The sequence below is a fragment of the Pseudorasbora parva genome, chromosome 8, assembly GCF_024679245.1.
Source record: "Pseudorasbora parva isolate DD20220531a chromosome 8, ASM2467924v1, whole genome shotgun sequence".
NCBI classification, from domain to species: Eukaryota; Metazoa; Chordata; class Actinopteri; order Cypriniformes; family Gobionidae; genus Pseudorasbora; species Pseudorasbora parva.
In genome coordinates this window covers 198,612-216,901 of record NC_090179.1, presented here as the reverse complement: position 1 = coordinate 216,901, position 18,290 = coordinate 198,612, and the positions used below count along the sequence as shown (strand labels likewise).

The following is an 18,290-nucleotide window of genomic DNA, read 5'->3' as shown; positions in this document are numbered from 1 at the left end:
ATCCGATCAAACACACCTGATTGAGGTCATCAGATCAAACACACCTGATTGAGGTCATCCGATCAAACACACCTGATTCAGGTCATCAGATCAAACACACCTGATTGAGGTCATCAGATCAAACACACCTGATTCAGGTCATCAGATCAAACACACCTGATTGAGGTCATCAGATCAAACACACCTGATTGAGGTCATCAGATCAAACACACCTGATTCAGGTCATCAGATCAAACACACCTGATTCAGGTCATCAGATCAAACACACCTGATTGAGGTCATCAGATCAAACACACCTGATTCAGGTCATCAGATCAAACACACCTGATTGAGGTCATCAGATCAAACACACCTGATTCAGGTCATCAGATCAAACACACCTGATTGAGGTCATCAGATCAAACACACCTGATTCAGGTCATCAGATCAAACACACCTGATTGAGGTCATCAGATCAAACACACCTGATTCAGGTCATCAGATCAAACACACCTGATTCAGGTCATCAGATCAAACACACCTGATTCAGGTCATCAGATCAAACACACCTGATTCAGGTCATCAGATCAAACACACCTGATTCAGGTCATCAGATCAAACACACCTGATTGAGGTCATCAGATCAAACACACCTGATTGAGGTCATCAGATCAAACACACCTGATTGAGGTCATCAGATCAAACACACCTGATTCAGGTCATCAGATCAAACACACCTGATTCAGGTCATCAGATCAAACACACCTGATTGAGGTCATCAGATCAAACACACCTGATTGAGGTCATCAGATCAAACACACCTGATTGAGGTCATCAGATCAAACACACCTGATTGAGGTCATCAGATCAAACACACCTGATTGAGGTCATCAGATCAAACACACCTGATTCAGGTCATCAGATCAAACACACCTGATTCAGGTCATCAGATCAAACACACCTGATTGAGGTCATCAGATCAAACACACCTGATTGAGGTCATCAGATCAAACACACCTGATTGAGGTCATCAGATCAAACACACCTGATTGAGGTCATCAGATCAAACACACCTGATTGAGGTCATCAGATCAAACACACCTGATTGAGGTCATCAGATCAAACACACCTGATTCAGGTCATCAGATCAAACACACCTGATTGAGGTCATCAGATCAAACACACCTGATTGAGGTCATCAGATCAAACACACCTGATTGAGGTCATCAGATCAAACACACCTGATTGAGGTCATCAGATCAAACACACCTGATTGAGGTCATCAGATCAAACACACCTGATTGAGGTCATCAGATCAAACACACCTGATTGAGGTCATCAGATCAAACACACCTGATTGAGGTCATCAGATCAAACACACCTGATTCAGGTCATCAGATCAAACACACCTGATTGAGGTCATCAGATCAAACACATCTGATTCAGGTCATCAGATCAAACACACCTGATTCAGGTCATCAGATCAAACACACCTGATTCAGATCATCAGATCAAACACACCTGATTCAGGTCATCAGATCAAACACACCTGATTCAGGTCATCAGATCATTAGTAGCCACTCCAAGACCTGATGTGGGTGTGTCAGACTAAGGACACATCCAAAATGTGCACTGCTGGGGGTCCTCCAGGAACGTGGTTGGGAACCACTGCTCTAAAGGAATAAAGCCGTTTTAATGCATGATTGTTTCTGTATTTCCACTGTGCCGCTTCCAAACATTATGTGAAGCAAGTGTCCAGATGAACAGAGGATGAATAATAGCCTGAGAGCGTCTGCAGATCTTCAGTTCCCATGACTTTAACACATGGGAAGGACAATCACAGTCCGGTCCCATACATACACACACACACACACACACACACACACACACACTAGAGTCGCTCCAGCGAGTACACGGACAGGCAGGAGGTCTGGTCCGTCACACACACACACACTAGAGTCGCTCCAGCGAGTAAACGGACAGGCAGGAGGTCTGGTCCGTCACACACACACACACACTAGAGTCGCTCCAGCGAGTAAACGGACAGGCAGGAGGTCTGGTCCGTCACACACACACACTAGAGTCGCTCCAGCGAGTACACGGACAGGCAGGAGGTCTGGTCCGTCACACACACACACACACACACACACACACACACACACACACACACACACACACACACACACACACACACACACACACACACACACTAGAGTCGCTCCAGCGAGTAAACGGACAGGCAGGAGGTCTGGTCGGTCACCAGCAGACTGGGCTTCCCCTCCAGCACAGCGGGGCAGAGCCAGTTGACCTTCTCCCCGTGCTGGAAGCACTGAGTGGGCCGGAGCTCCTCCTGCTCCTCCTGGCTCGGCACACTCTGCCTGGCTCCGGCTCTCCTCCTCTGGCCTCGGGGCTTCCGGCCGTGGGCCACCAGCGGCTCTCGGCTGAGGTCCCAGAGGGCCAGGAGCCCGTCATTGCCTCCGCTGGCCAGCCAGTACGGGTGCGAGAGGAAGCTGAGGAAGTGTGCCTGCGACGCCCCCTGGCTGTGAGCGCGGAGAGAGCCCCGCTGCCGGAGCCGGCCGTCCTCAGACACACGCAGCAGATGCACCGCTCCGTCCTCCGCCGCACAGCCCAGCACGGTCCCGCAGGACGACACACACACACAGTGAGCCAGAGGAGGGTTGATCATCTCAGCGGACGCTTCCTGCTCCTGCAGACTGCAGCTCCACAGCGGACGCGGCTTCGGCAGGTTCCACAGACACACCTGCGGGAGACACACACTCGTCATTCACACACTCGTCTGCGCTTCACACACTTATATCTGCTTCGGCAGGTTCCACAGACACACCTGCGGGAGACACACACTCGTCATTCACACACTCATGTCTGCGCTTCACACACTTATATCTGCTTCAGCAGGCTCCACAGACACACCTGCGGGAGACACACACACACTCGTCATTCATGTCTGTTAATCACCTGCATCTAAAGCTTTTGGCAATGGAATAAAGGAAATGGTAGAGAACTTGGGCAGAAATCATGTTGATGGATGCGGTTATTAACGTTACTGTAGTGTGAAGCAGAGCAGGAGCGAGTGTTGCTGTGACTCTTGTTCACACTGATAATAGCAAAGCGCTTCTGCAGAATAACACCAGAAACCGAGGATACATCATTTTTGCTTTGAAAGTATTATAAATATTTAAACTAAAAAAAAAATCAATGAATTATCAGCATTAGTGACATTAAAGTTCAAAAACTATTTTACAGTTATTTTCACTGTTCAAATATTGCTCTGATATTGAATACACCTCAATCGAGGAAAAAATGCCCAAAACGAAATTGTAATCGGTTTGAGAGGTGTGGGATGGGATAACCCTTTCCATGGACGTCCTTCTGTGACGTGATCATAGACCGTAGTATACGCATAGACAGGAATATGTACGGCGTAATAGTAATATACGGTAATAGTAATAATAGTAAATTCGGCCCCCGCCGTTCGCCAGTTTCTGTGTTTACTAGAAGCACGCAAACGCAACTCGGCCGTCGTCATTATGGCCCCGCCCACCAACTCTATACACGATGTGATTGGCCCGTCCAGATTCTGAGGAACACAGCTCAGACGTGTATTGAGAGTTTCTAGACGACACTTGCGGGCAAATTAAATTTGCTGCCGCTAGGGTGCGTCTAGATTTCTAGGCTAACACACACACACACACACACACACACACACACACACACACACACACACACACACATCACACTACGGGAAAATGTTATGTCAACTGTGTGGCGAATTTTAATTATAATCGTTTGGACACATAATTCCTTCGGTCACTTTGCAAAATTTAAAGGGATTCCCGGTGTTGAGACTTGTATGGCTTAATACAGTCTTGTTCAAAATAATAGCAGTACAATGTGACTAACCAGAATAATCAAGGTTTTTAGTATATTTTTTATTGCTACGTGGCAAACAAGTTACCAGTAGGTTCAGTAGATTGTCAGAAAACAAATGAGACCCAGCATTCATGATATGCACGCTCTTAAGGCTGTGCAATTGGGCAATTAGTTGAAAGGGGTGTGTTCAAAAAAATAGCAGTGTCTACCTTTGACCGTACAAACTCAAAACTATTTTGTACAAACATTTTTTTTTTCTGGGATTTAGCAATCCTGTGAATCACTAAACTAATATTTAGTTGTATGACCACAGTTTTTTAAAACTGCTTGACATCTGTGTGGCATGGAGTCAACCAACTTGTGGCACCTCTCAGCTGTTATTCCACTCCATGATTCTTTAACAACATTCCACAATTCATTCACATTTCTTGGTTTTGCTTCAGAAACAGCATTTTTGATATCACCCCACAAGTTCTCAATTGGATTAAGGTCTGGAGATTGGGCTGGCCACTCCATAACATTAATTTTGTTGGTTTGGAACCAAGACTTTGCCCGTTTACTAGTGTGTTTAGGGTCATTGTCTTGTTGAAACAACCGTTTCAAGGGCATGTCCTCTTCAGCATAGGGCAACATGACCTCTTCAAGTATTTTAACATATGCAAACTGATCCATGATCCCTGGTATGCGATAAATAGGCCCAACACCATAGTAGGAGAAACATGCCCATATCATGATGCTTGCACCTCCATGCTTCACTGTCTTCACTGTGTACTGTGGCTTGAATTCAGAGTTTGGGGGTCGTCTCACAAACTGCCTGTGGCCCTTGGACCCAAAAAGAACAATTTTACTCTCATCAGTCCACAAAATGTTCCTCCATTTCTCTTTAGGCCAGTTGATGTGTTCTTTGGCAAATTGTAACCTCTTCTGCACATGCCTTTTTTTTAACAGAGGGACTTTGCGGGGGATTCTTGAAAATAGATTAGCTTCACACAGACGTCTTCTAACTGTCACAGTACTTACAGGTAACTCCAGACTGTCTTTGATCATCCTGGAGGTGATCATTGGCTGAGCCTTTGCCATTCTGGTTATTCTTCTATCCATTTTGATGGTTGTCTTCCGTTTTCTTCCACGTCTCTCTGGTTTTGCTCTCCATTTTAAGGCATTGGAGATCATTTTAGCTGAACAGCCTATCATTTTTTGCACCTCTTTATAGGTTTTCCCCACTCTAATCAACTTTTTAATCAAAGTACGCTGTTCTTCTGAACAATGTCTTGAACGACCCATTTTCCTCAGCTTTCAAATGCATGTTCAACAAGTGTTGGCTTCATCCTTAAATAGGGGCCACCTGATTCACACCTGTTTCTTCACAAAATTGATGACCTCAGTGATTGAATGCCACACTGCTATTTTTTTGAACACACCCCTTTCAACTAATTGCCCAATTGCACAGCCTTAAGAGCGTGCATATCATGAATGCTGGGTCTCATTTGTTTTCTGAGAATCTACTGAACCTACTGGTAACTTGTTTGCCACGTAGCAATAAAAAATATACGAAAAACCTTGATTATTCTGGTTAGTCACATTGTACTGCTATTATTTTGAACAATACTGTATAACGAGTGTACAGCCGATTTACAAACAGCTGTCCGACTTCACGCACTCGTCTTCCTTCACTCCTTCAAGTTGTATTAGTGAACAAAGGTAGGGAATGTTATTTGTGTCTTAAAAATTAAAGTTTAAAGATTGAGGTTAATTCACTGAGCGTGCTCAAACTTTAATGCACAAACCAATCCCATCATCATCACCAAAACATCCTGCCTCTCTTCCTCACGTTAACTTATCCCATCGTCCTACATAGATATTTCCCTCTGCTGGAAACATTAGGCATTACAGTTAATCTACTGCATATCAACAGTCTATCTATGATATCAACACAGGGAATAGTGATTGAGGGTTATGTATGTGCACACGCAGTGCGTGTGTGTGTGTGTGCGTGTGTTCGCGCCGATCTGTTGGGGTGTGTGTGAGTCTGTGAGAGAGAGAGTTTATGTGCACATGTATGTTTGAGTGTGTTTTAAGTATAATTACAAAGCAATTATTTGGTTTTGTTTAACTCTGAAACAATTTTCGAGTTGCGTTGTGGTAAAATAGCTACGGGTAATGCCAGCTGATTGAGGAGTGCAACCACTCTACGTCATCAACCTAGAACACAAACAAAATGGCGCCGCCCATGGTCCAAATATAAAATCGATTTTTTAAATAACGTAGATCTTTCATGGGTTTTCTACTACATAATTCAGTAAGAGACATCATTTATGTTATATTAAGCCATACAAGTCTGAACACCAGGGGATCCCTTTAAGAATAAATAGATTTTACTTCCACAATACAATGTTATCAAAGTGCAATATCTGTAAACTAATAGTTAGCATGATTACTGTCAGTTAAGTTCAGTGTATGGTTTAGTGTTACATTATTTTCATTAACATTTCTGTGTCACTGGAGGTTTCATTTGCAAACTGCTGTTATGGGATGTGCAAGAAGCAGCATGATATAATTTTGAAGAAATGTCACCATAGGCATGTTTCCAATGAAAAAAATATATACAAATTCTGTCATAATTCATTGAACTAGCACCAAGCATTGTCACAAACATAATTTACTGTAAATCAGACACAATGGCCCTCATTTATCAATCTTGCGTAGAAACGGGTGTATATGTTGGCGTAAGATTATGCTTACACTCCTCTCACCGCCTGATTTATGAAGCTGTGCGCACCTCTGCAATCCAGGTGTACGCAATGCCTGCCCTTGATAAATCCCGCGGCTGAAACCGATCGTCATTAGAATAACACGCCCCTATATATTAAAGTCTCCGCCTCCCGCACGCCCTCATTTTACGTCATGGACAAACAGAAGACGGCAAAGAAGCGAAACTTCTCCGACGTGGAGATCGGGCGCGCTCAATCATCTCACTAGTCAGGGCACTGATTAGGACATAAGTCAATGGGCTGACTCCCTGATCAGTGCCCTGACTAGTGGACTAGTGAGATGATTGAGACGCGCCCATCGAGACCATCACCAGGGAAGTGGAAAAAAACTAAAAACAAAATTGTTTTATTTGGGAGTTTAAAGAGTGGGAATAAAGGCACCTACAAAAACAAAATATGGACCCAAATTACGAGTACTCTTAGGAGGTTGAGAAGCGCACTCCAGCAGTTTAAATAGCTGTTTGGATGATAATTACCATCACAATGCATTATTTTACAGCACGTTTTGAAACAATTAGCATTTAATTTCGTATCACGGCATGTATTGGGGTGTACGACAGTGATGATGATGTGATATGGAGTACTACCATTCATTCACATTAATAATTACATGACAATTTGTAAGATTCTTCTTCTTCTTATTATTATTATTATGATTATTATTCTTAATGACGCTTGTTATTCAGAAGAAGAATGTCGTTTTTATTGATTTTATTATTATTTAAAAGAAGAAGGTCATTTTTATTATTTTGTCAGTCTGAATTATTTTAGTCCCAGTCCGTGCGCAGCTGCTGAGCCAGGCGCGGGCCTGAAACGTCAGATAAAGCACACGGGCTCGCGACTGGAGGAATACATATGCCTACAGATCAAACGCTTTGGTAAAGTCACACAAATTAAACATTGACGTTCATGTTGCACAAAAATAAACACTGAATGTTGTTGTTGTGGTTTTTAACAGTGGGTCATAATATAGCATATCTTGTCAGTGCGTTTTGTGGTGTTAGGAATTGTTTTTCTGCGCATTTTCACACTAACTCAAACGTGCGTACACCACCTCCTGAGCTGGCGTAGGATTTGAGCGTGTGTGTGTGTGTGCGTACACCACCTCCTGAGCTGGCGTAGGATTTGAGCGTGCCGTACGCCAACGTCCATATTGATAAATCTCAAAGTCACCGTGGGTTTGGGTGTACGCAAGGTGTACGCTGGAAATTTGGTGTACGCACTTTTGATAAATGAGGGCCAATGTGTCTATATATATATATATATTAACAATCCTTTGGGTAAGTGGCCATTGATTGTTCAGATTGTGTCACATTAACTTCCACAATGCATCTGAATGAGCCAATTTGCAGGGTATGGTTTGAGCTATGCCCTGTTATTGTTATGGTTCATTGATAGGTGAACAAGTGTAATAATCTATGGTTTCACATCATTCACATTTTGACTTCGGGTATCCATGGTTTCACCCATTTAGTGAGCGTTCTTCATATTTTGCGTCTGCTTCTTCCTTTGCTCTTCCACAAGTAAAAGACCAAGGGCTGACAACGCCAATGCCATTTGCAATGTATCAGACATTTCTGAAATGCACGAATCCGTCTGTGTGGTGAACGAAAACGACAGCTGATATCTTTATAGCTCTTACGGTTTCCCGCATCGAATAATGAAAACAGACTACTTCCACCAGCTGGAACAGAAAGGTAGTTCCTCATATGCAGGCGCGGAACGGACGCGCTATTGGCCGTCGGATGTCGAGCGTCGGCTTGGTGCGCCAGGGCAACTTTGGACCCAAGACGCTGCCGACGTGAGCCAACATGAGCCGACTCAGCAGTTTACTTTCGTCGCCACTAGTTGATTGCCGTCGGCTTGGTGTGTTCCTAGCTTAAAACAAACAAAGAAAAAAATCTTTGCCTATGCACAGACTCTCCACTGTGCGGGATTTTTTTAAGCACATTTCCATTGGAAGGATAATGTCACAAAAAATGACATTTTTGTAATCAAAGGAAGTGTTGAGCCACTGTTATCTGGCTAACTGGAAGACGGTCATGCTTTAACTAAAAGATTTTGAACACTACACACCAGATCCCTGCAATTGAAAATTCACCAGAAATATTTTTGAAACTTGAGACTGAATATCACTCTTTGTTTAAAGGACTAGAACAAATCAAAGGTTACAGCCATAAAGTTTTGCCATGAAAAAGTCACACCTGTAGCTCAGGCTTTAAGGAGAGTACCTGATCTGATGGTAGAGGCTGTGAATCAAGAGCTGGACAAAAGGATGGAAGATGGCATCCAAGAGGAAGTGCACGAAGGATCGGAATGGGTGGCAAACATACTTCTATTTCCAAAAAAAGACACTAAAGAAGTAAGACTTTGTGTAGATCTGAGGGAAGTGAATAAAGCGTGATAAGAGAAAGACACCCGGTACCAACAATAGACAGCATACTGCAAGCAATGCAGGGAGCAAAGGTGTTTGCAAAACTGGACACACATAAGGGTTTATGGCAAGTTGATCTGGCACCTGAATCCAGAAAAATGACCACGTTCATTACACACCGGGGATGCTCCTGTTATAGGAAGGTTTCATTCGGATTGTGCAGTGCTCCAGAAAGCCATGGACTCTATGTTATGTGGGATGCCAGGTGTGGTGAGCTACAAGGATGATGTGGTCGTGTTTGCTGAAAATGAAAATGAGCTGGAGCAAAGACTGAGAAATGCTTTTCAAAGATTCCAAGAAAAAGGACGGGCCTTGAATAAAGAAAAATGTTTCTTTGGACTTGAGCAGATTGAGATTTTGGGTCATGTTGTCACAGCTGATGGAATTAAACCAGAGCCACGAAAGATTTAAGCCGCTTGTAACGCTTCCACTCCCGAAAATGTTGCACAATTACGTTCATTCTTAGGCACTAGTGGATTTTTGATGAAGTTTGTTCCCAATTAGGCAAATCTGTCTGAGCCTCTCAGAAATCCGACCAGACAAGGACAAGAGTGGCAGTGGTCATCTGAAGCAGAAAATGTGTTTAACTCTTAAAGATCGGGACAGCCGCCCGCGGCTAAAAATACCTATCGTACTAAAATATTTAATAACTTTTAAACCACTAATTCAATCTGTATGCTTTACCGTAAAGAGGAGAATCTCTGCTTTCCGTAGGTTTAACATTTCTGGCGATTGATCATTCAGAGGCTCCGTAGTCAGCGTGGATGCGTCATCAAAATATGCAGCATTGATGTGTCAAGGAAACCCTGCGCCAAACCGAAATGCTTTTTTATCATTAGTCCCACCCGGGCCGGATGTACAAGCCTTGACTCTTGAGGAACTTAAAAGATCTACAATGGAAGATACTACCTTGACACAACTGATTTCCGTAGTGGAGACAGGGCAGTGGCCAGCTTCCATTCCTGAAAGTCTGCATCCATAGACTGCTCAGATGAGTGGTAAACCCATAATGGTCTTTTGCTGAGGGGACACAGGAATGTTCTTCCTTCTAAGTTCACTGTTAGCAAGCCTTTGACTACCCGTACTGGTAGAGTGATTAAGAACCTGCTCATTTCAAGGACATGGTTATGTAAAGTTGGAGTATGTTTGTTGACTAGTTATATCGCGAGAACGGGGGTCAGATCGGGAGGTGATCACAAGAGTAAAAACAGAGAGTGATCATGTAGTGAGAGTGTGGTAATAAAAGTTGAGATACAATGATCTGATTATGGAGAAGAACAACACAACACGGAGTAATGGGGGAAGTAATACACACAGACCAGTCCTTCTGTGTTCCTAGCAGATCTATTGTTGACAACATCTCTGTAGTTTGCGATGCTTTAGAGGTGTCAAAACTGCTTAATTTGGATTTTGGTCTGATTTTCCTAGATCGGGAGAAGGCTTTTGATAGGGTTGAATACCCATATGGAAAACTTTAGCAGCTTTTGGTTTTAAACCGGATTTTATTAAGATGGTCCATGTAATAAAGTGAGATTGAAAGTGTATTGAAAAGAGGTGTAAGACAAAGATGTTCTCTATCGGGAATGTGATACTCCTCGTCCATTGAGCCTTTATTAAAAAAAAAAATAAGGGAAAAAGTGTATGATTTAAATTTGCCCAACTGTATAAAGAGGCATTTTGAGCTATCCGCGAGTATGTCTACGCAGTGAGATTCCGCGTGTATGTCTATGCCGAAACAAACCATTATGTGTGTGTGTGTGTGTCCACAAGGTAAATAGATTTATAAATGTACAATATTATGTTTTGTTGAAAATAAAAAAATGCAGAATGTTTCTTCTTATGGGTAGGTTTAGGGGCAGTGTGTGTGTGTGTGTGTGTGTCTGTGTGTTTGTGTGTGATGGGTTGGTTTAGGGGTAGGGGCAGTGTAGGGGGAAAGAATGAAACTGCGTTGATAAACACGCTTAAAATCGATTATGCGTCTTAAAATCACGCCAAAATGGCATACGAATCATACATCCGCCATTTCATGAGATCAGTCTGCTATCGGGAATGTGATACTCCTTGTCCATTGAGCCTTTATTACAAAAAAAAATAAGGGAAAAAGTGTATGCTTTAAATTTGCCCAACTGTATAAACACTTGTGTTTCTGCGTATGCTGACGATGTAATGATTTTTGTCAAAATACAAAAATCAAATGTATATCTTTTAATGAATGATTTTACTCTTTTCTCTTTGGCAAATGTGAATTGGAAAAAAAGCTGCAGCACTTTAGGTTGGTAAATGAAATGATGGAGAACCCGAGCTGGCTGAAGTTCCCCCACAGGGGTCAGGTACCTGCATGTCCAGTCCGGCAGACACTAGGCTCTGAGGGCGGCGGGGCCTGAAGGCCACGGATGAGCAGATGTTGTGGTGCGCGCTCAGGGTCCGGCTGACCCTCAGCAGCTGCAGGTCGATGAGTGTGACGGCTCCGGAGTCGTCAGCCGTGGCCAGGGTCCGGCCGCTCTCGTCCACACTCAGGCCGTTGATCTCCTCCTCCGCCACCTCCGGCAGCGTGGCCAGCGGCGCGCTCATCTTCCTGCAGTCCAGCACGCTGACGTCCCGCCCGTGGGACGCATAGAGCCGCTCCGGAGCCGCAGCACAGAAGGCCAGACCGGTGACGGGCTCAGAGCTCAGCCGCAGCGAGGACAGCGGAGAGCCATCCGGGCTCCACAGGGTCAGCTCGCCTGCCTCCGCTCCACTGGCCACCATGAGCTGAGACGGGCCGGAGACGGCAGCACACAGCACCGCGGAGGAGTGACCGCCGGACCACACACGGGACATCCTGACACACACAAACACACACGAGTTAAATAGCAATGGGCGCTATGACCAAAAATTTATATACGGACATTTCTGTCATCCTGAAAGTGAAACAACATTGACTGCTTGAGTAGTAGAGCATTTGGGGCTGACATGGCCCACAATTAATTTGATTCCTTCTAGGGCTGTCATTTAAAAAAAAAAAAAAATCTAATTCGAACGTATATCAAATATCCAGACTGATCTCATGAAAGAGACCCCAATTCGTATGCCATTATGGCGTGCTATGAAGACACAATCGCTTTTTAGCGTGTTTATCAACGCCGTTTCATTCTACCCCCTACACTGCCCCTACCCCTAAACCAACCCAACACACACACACACACACACACACACACACACACACACACACACACACACACACTGCCCCTACCCCTAAACCTACCCAGGGCTCGCAAAATGTCTAAATCCCTGGTAGCCCTTCAGGCAGGCACCATTAGTATTTTGGTAGCCCAAAAATAATTTAACCAGCCCGAATAAAAATTTAAATATAATGTATGTAGAAAATTGGATAGGAGTCAAATATGAATTAAAAACAAAAACACATGCATTTGGTTCTAACTGAGCTGAAATTTCTATGAATTTCTATCCTGACCTTTATTTTTTTGGATAAGCAGAACTGAAATATCGTTATCAATCCATGCGCCTCTTAGCATGTTTGCGCTCACACAATAAAGGGTCATTGTTTTCACAATTTTGCCCACTGCGTGCAATCTCTTTTATTCGGCAACAAAAATATAAACTCAAATATACTATAGATAGTGTGTGTATATATATTAGTGCTGGGGGAAAATGAATCGTGATTAAATGTGTGTGTACTGTGTATAATTATTATGTAGGCTATATATAAATATACGCACATGAATGTATATATTTAACAATTTTTTTTATATTTTTATGAGAAATTATATATTTATTTATAAAATAAATTATATATACACACATGCAAACGTTTTTTGGCCAAATGACATTTCCTTAATAAACACCATCTTAAATGGCCACTGTTTCCCACAACACTGAATATGTTCATCCCAAGCTAAGGCTGGATGTGCTTTATTAGCTTACTGTCATATACAGCGTTATGAACAGAGTTGCCAAAGTTATTAAACAATATTTTGTGTGGGTTCCTTTGTGTGTTTTTATAATGAGCACTAGGAGGTGTTCTAGGATTATGTTTTCCTTGATTGGTTTCCCTGAAGAGCTGAAATGAAAGTAAAAACGTAATGCACATTTCGTTTAATTTGACGATGAAGACAGCTGTGTCTTAATTAAACGAACACAATAATGAAGGATTTCTAATGTATTTATTTGTGTTGGTACTTGGTCCACTCAAACGGTGGATATAGAACCGCGCTTCACTCACATGCGCGCCTACACACACACACACACGTTAGCAGGGCATAAGCAGCGTTTATTTTTTCCGGCGCCGGTGTTAACAGATTAGAGCATTTACACCCCACACAGAGGCGTTTACATTATTAAAACTAGAGGCATATTTTAACTTTAAGGTTACTTTTATCATGTAAACTACCTTTATACAGCATGCCATATGCATGTGTGAGGGGAACATGGTCGTATTTGATCACATTTTTCCTTCAGATAACAAGTCAACAACTTGTCAACAAGAGTGTCAACAACGCACATCAAAAACAGGAATTCGATCACAATTTAAGATAGCCCGTCGGGCAGGGCGGTGATACATTTTGGTAGCCCGACTGGAAAACACATTAGCCCCGGGACGTCGGGCGGGCGATTTTGCGAGCCCTGAAAATCGTCATGCCCATAACAGAGATTCAATCACAAATGCATAGAGTCTGACAGTCATAAACGGGGTTCAGGCCACAGCCTTTATGGAAAAATAAATTATTAACTTAATGTTTGAAACAACAGGTTATCAACTTAAAAAGGTTTAAGAGACGGTAGCAGAGAAATGGGTGGTGAATCAGCTGCTCATCTTAATCAAGGCCGTACACCACTGCATCCAGTGCAGTCTGGCTAAACAGCAAACGGCTTTTATACCGAGAATATCAAAATGTTTCTCGATAAAGGAGGCGTGGTGGGGGCAATATTTTTAGATTTAAACAGAGCATTTGACACTGTCCATCATAATGCTCATTTGTCAAAACTATCTTATTTTACTTTTTGTGGGAATTCTATTAAATGGATGAAATTATGTTTAACTGACAGAAAACAGAGCACGCGTATTAACAACACTCACTCTACGCATCTAAACTGTCCCTCAAGGGTCTATATTGGGCCCCCTTTGGTTCAGTCCCTATATTAATGACTTGCCCACTGTTTGTCCATCTGTACATTTACAAATGTATGCAGAGGACACAGTCCTCTATGTGCATGCTAAAAATAAACAACAAGCTGCACACCGATTGGCTGAGGCCAAGAGCAAGGTATCCATATGGCTAACAAATTCTTGCTTACACCTGAACATACAAGAAGACAAGAAATCTTGGAGATCTCCTTAATAAATCTCTGCCCCGTTACCGACCAGAGCGCGCGCTGACACGGAGTTAACCCGCTATCTCCAAGAACAACCAACTGACTCTAGGGCTAGGCCTGTCACGATAACACATTATGCTGGACGATAAATTGGCCAAGAAACTACTGCGCTAAACGATAATATTGTCGTTCTGAGACCATTTTCATCTAAAATAATGATAATGGCATAATAATGCAGGTACATGTTTTCAAAGATCAATAAACTTTTATTTCTAAAGACTATTTAACACTGAAGACGGAAAACATTTAAAATATCAATAAATAAATCATTAATCAATAAATCATTACAATAAATGAACAAAAGACCAAAAACTATAAATAAAATGGATGAAAACTGCAACGGATGAGGAGCATATTAGGGGCGGCACAGTTCACAAAACCCACGGTTCGGTTCTGTACAGTTCTTTCTTTAGTTTTAACCGTTAACACTGCAGAAATTTACTTCAGCATATGATGTATAACCTAATTATCAACAATTTAGGATACAGTATTAAAAAAACAGTTATATCTTGTGATCATGCTCAAACATCTTGACCATCTCTGAGGACAGCTCGTGAGATTCTGATACAGCGAGAGAGAAGACATCGCTGACATGCTTTTCATTTATTTGGCAAAAGGAGACCACGTATTGCTCTCTACAGGAACTCATGAGCCTTTAGCACACACAGATTGACCTGAAGAATTAACTTGCCTTTATCAAACGGCCGACTTCAGTGTCGCTTTAAGCCTCGTTTATACACGACGCGAGACCCCGTTTCCCGTTGTGCACGTCAAATTGTGTAACTTTGCGTGCATAAACAATAAAGAGGGAACTGCGTCATCTTTTAAGAATAATCTTTCTGCGAATCCGGCATTAAACTGATTGAGATTGAGGAAGCAGTCCTCAGCAAAATGTGCTGCACATAGTTTTAAATTGTGATTATAATGTTCCGGAACCGAGTTAACCGTAAACTGTTGCCATTGATCTCTATGTACAGCGTCTGTGGGAAGGCCAAACAAAGGTGATTTGACTCCGGGATGAAAATAACAGCGCTTCAATGGCATGACGACAAACACACTCTACAAAAACAACACTTCCTATTCTCGACCTGCGAGAGCAAAAGGACAACGCCCCCTATTTGGCGTGTTCTTATGGGCGGAGCTTTAGTCAACAGACGTTTCTAGTGACGTCATCACAGCAGGAAGTGCAGCGGTGTCGTCCAAACCGGCCGCTCGCTGTCGGCTTCGAAAGGGAACTTCTGTTAAATAAAATATCTCGCTTGGCTTTGATAATTTTACAGGTATTATTAATGCTCTAACAGCAACATTACACACTAACTAAAGTTTGAAAGATGGAATCACGAAGAACGGGACCTTTAACAGGGTTTTACACATTAATGCCGCCTTCACGTGCTGTCTGAATTATCCTAAAAACGAGTTTTGGAGGTAAAAATTGCACATGAACGCCATCTGATGTCGTGTTTACCACTGGGAAGTTCGGAAATAATTTTGATACCCAAGTTCCCGAGATGGGCATGCCATAATCATTAAAAATGGCGGATCTGAGACGAATTTCTGCTGTGGCGGTGTTTTATTAGTTTATTTCCACAACAATTTCATTGTCTTGTCATTAAAGTAGTATATATTTACATAAATTAATAATCATTTGAAGCATATTGTGTATTTTAAACACATCGATAATCGCATCTAGTTGACCATCATTCCAGAAATAGTGAGACTATCTAAATAGTGTGGTAAAAGTAGCTACAAGGTTAAAACTATTGCCATTTGAGTCTTTAAGCAGCCTTTATTGTCTACATTATGCCTTTATTGTGAATGTGATTATAAACAATATGCTTTCGTGTTGTGCTGCTATGTTTGCCAGTGATTCTATGATTTTCTGGGACTGGGAAATGACTGAAATGGTTATAGTGTTAAAATAACATTTTCAAAGACGCACAAAAGTATGAACCTGGCGTCTTCCATTCCTTCAGACAACAAAGCGCCTGAACACAACAAGCTCGGAATCACGACTTCTGAAGTGGGAAGTAGGAAACTTCCGATAGACCGTGAAGGCGGCATAACACACACACACACACACACACACACACACACACACACAGTAAATGCTAATAATCACCTGTGGCAGGTGTAACTCAATCTCTGGCCCATGTATCAGGTCGATTATCTTTTCTAAAAGCCTAATAAGTGCTGGAATGGATATAGCGTTCAGTCATACTGTAATGCTGAGTGTCTCTCATTAATGTTTAAACAAATCACGTTCATAGAGACATTAGTAGGCCTAAATTAATTATTTGTTCTTATTTTCTGTATTTTTATTTGCCCGTAGTCATTTCCTCCTGAACACACTTTGCCTGAATGAATGTAACAATGTGCACTTTCCTAGTAAATGTGTATTATATTTTATATGAATAATGTAATATAAACACGTGCTTCTGTTCTTTCATATCACATTACACAGACACTTACGCCCAATAACAATAACGCGTGCTGTTATCAATAGCAGCATATTTATACAGTCCCTCCGTGCTTTAACTCCAAACAGCGCGTTCTTTAATCTCGTGCTCTCATACTCGTGTCTGTCGTCAGTATATTATTACAAACATATATTATTACAGGCATCGATTATTAATCTTCAAACCTGTTATGAGTTGAGTCGCTCCTGAGCAGCTGTTGCGTGTCGCCCGATGATGACGTCGCGAAGGCCTTGCGTCTCGTGTCTCCAGCTGATGACGTCGTGAGGGCGTTGTGTCACGTGTCTTCTGTTGATATTAAAGATGCATAATATTTTTCATAGATGTGGGTTAGGGATTCATTGCCCTCGTCGCTCCGTTATAAAGACTATTGAAATAACCATCTTGAGATTATTAAGTGTAAACTGAATTCGTAATGCTATTTTGGATGTTGAACTTTTATTTGATATGTATAAGTGTATGTTAAATTAACATGTTTTTTATTATTATTGTGGCAGAGCAGATTCATATTTCATGTTAAATGTTCTGCTATTACTCAGTAAGTTTCCAAAGGTCTGAGATCAGCCATGTGAAGAGTTAAAGCGATCAGAGCTATACACTCTTCTGTTTCTCTTATGTGGATGATTTCTCCTTAATGTTCTTGTTATGAATGTTATCTGTTATCATTTATTACAGTATCGTATAAGAAACACGCTTGACATGCTATATGGACATTTCTTTGGGAATAAAATGTAATGTTGTTTATTTTACATTTTATTTCTGTCATGTTGTTGTTGTGATATCCATAAATGTACTGTTTTAACATGACCCACTCTTCCCCATCACATGTGAAAGTGAAGCGTTGCTGAAGTGTTTTTAACACGTTATTATTAACACATGATTACTGGACCAGATGGTCTGGCTATATGATCTTAATATAGCAATGGGATTGTTTTAATCCAGTGATTGGGTTGTTTTAGCCCAGAGATTGGGACATTTTAGCCCAGAGATTGGGTAATTTTAAGCCAGTGGTTCGTTCGTTTTAACCCAGCGATTGGGTCATTTTAACCCAGAGATTGGGACATTTTAGCCCAGTGATTGAGCCATTTTAACCCAGCGCATGGGTCGTTTTAGCCCAGCGATTGGGTCATTTTAGCCCAGAGATTGAGCCATTTTAACCCAGCGCTTGGGTCTTTTTAGCCCAGAGATTGGGCCATTTTAGCCCAGTGATTGGGTCATTTTAACCCAGCAATTGGGTCATTTTATCCCAGTGATTGGGCCATTTAACCCAGAGATTGGGTAATTTTACCCCAGAGATTGGGATATGTGATTAGGTCATTTTAGCACAACAATTGGGTTGTTTTAACCCAGCGGTTGGGTCGTTTTCAC

The 18,290-nt window shown here is 42.1% G+C and overlaps 1 protein-coding gene across 1 annotated transcript; it reads right to left on the bottom strand.

Annotated features, from left to right (window-relative positions):
* Positions 1 to 2,020: 2,020 nt before the first annotated feature.
* Positions 2,021 to 17,176, bottom strand: wdr53 (WD repeat domain 53). The gene is made up of 3 exons (XM_067449910.1): positions 17,090 to 17,176; positions 11,410 to 11,896; positions 2,021 to 2,740 (listed from the first exon to the last, which is right to left on the bottom strand). The coding sequence occupies exons 2-3, from the start codon at positions 11,893 to 11,895 to the stop codon at positions 2,189 to 2,191; spliced, it is 1,038 nt and encodes a 345-aa protein (XP_067306011.1). The 5' UTR covers position 11,896; positions 17,090 to 17,176; the 3' UTR covers positions 2,021 to 2,188.
* Between the last annotated feature and the right edge of the window lie 1,114 nt (positions 17,177 to 18,290).

Coding starts and splice junctions, on each gene's coding strand:
- wdr53 (XM_067449910.1), bottom strand. CDS start 11,895: ATGTCCCGTGTGTGGTCCGGCGGTCACTCCTCCGCGGTGCTGTGTGCT. Junction 2,741..11,409: donor CTGCCGGACTGGACATGCAG/GTACCTGACCCC, acceptor TGTCTCCCGCAG/GTGTGTCTGTGGAACCTGCC.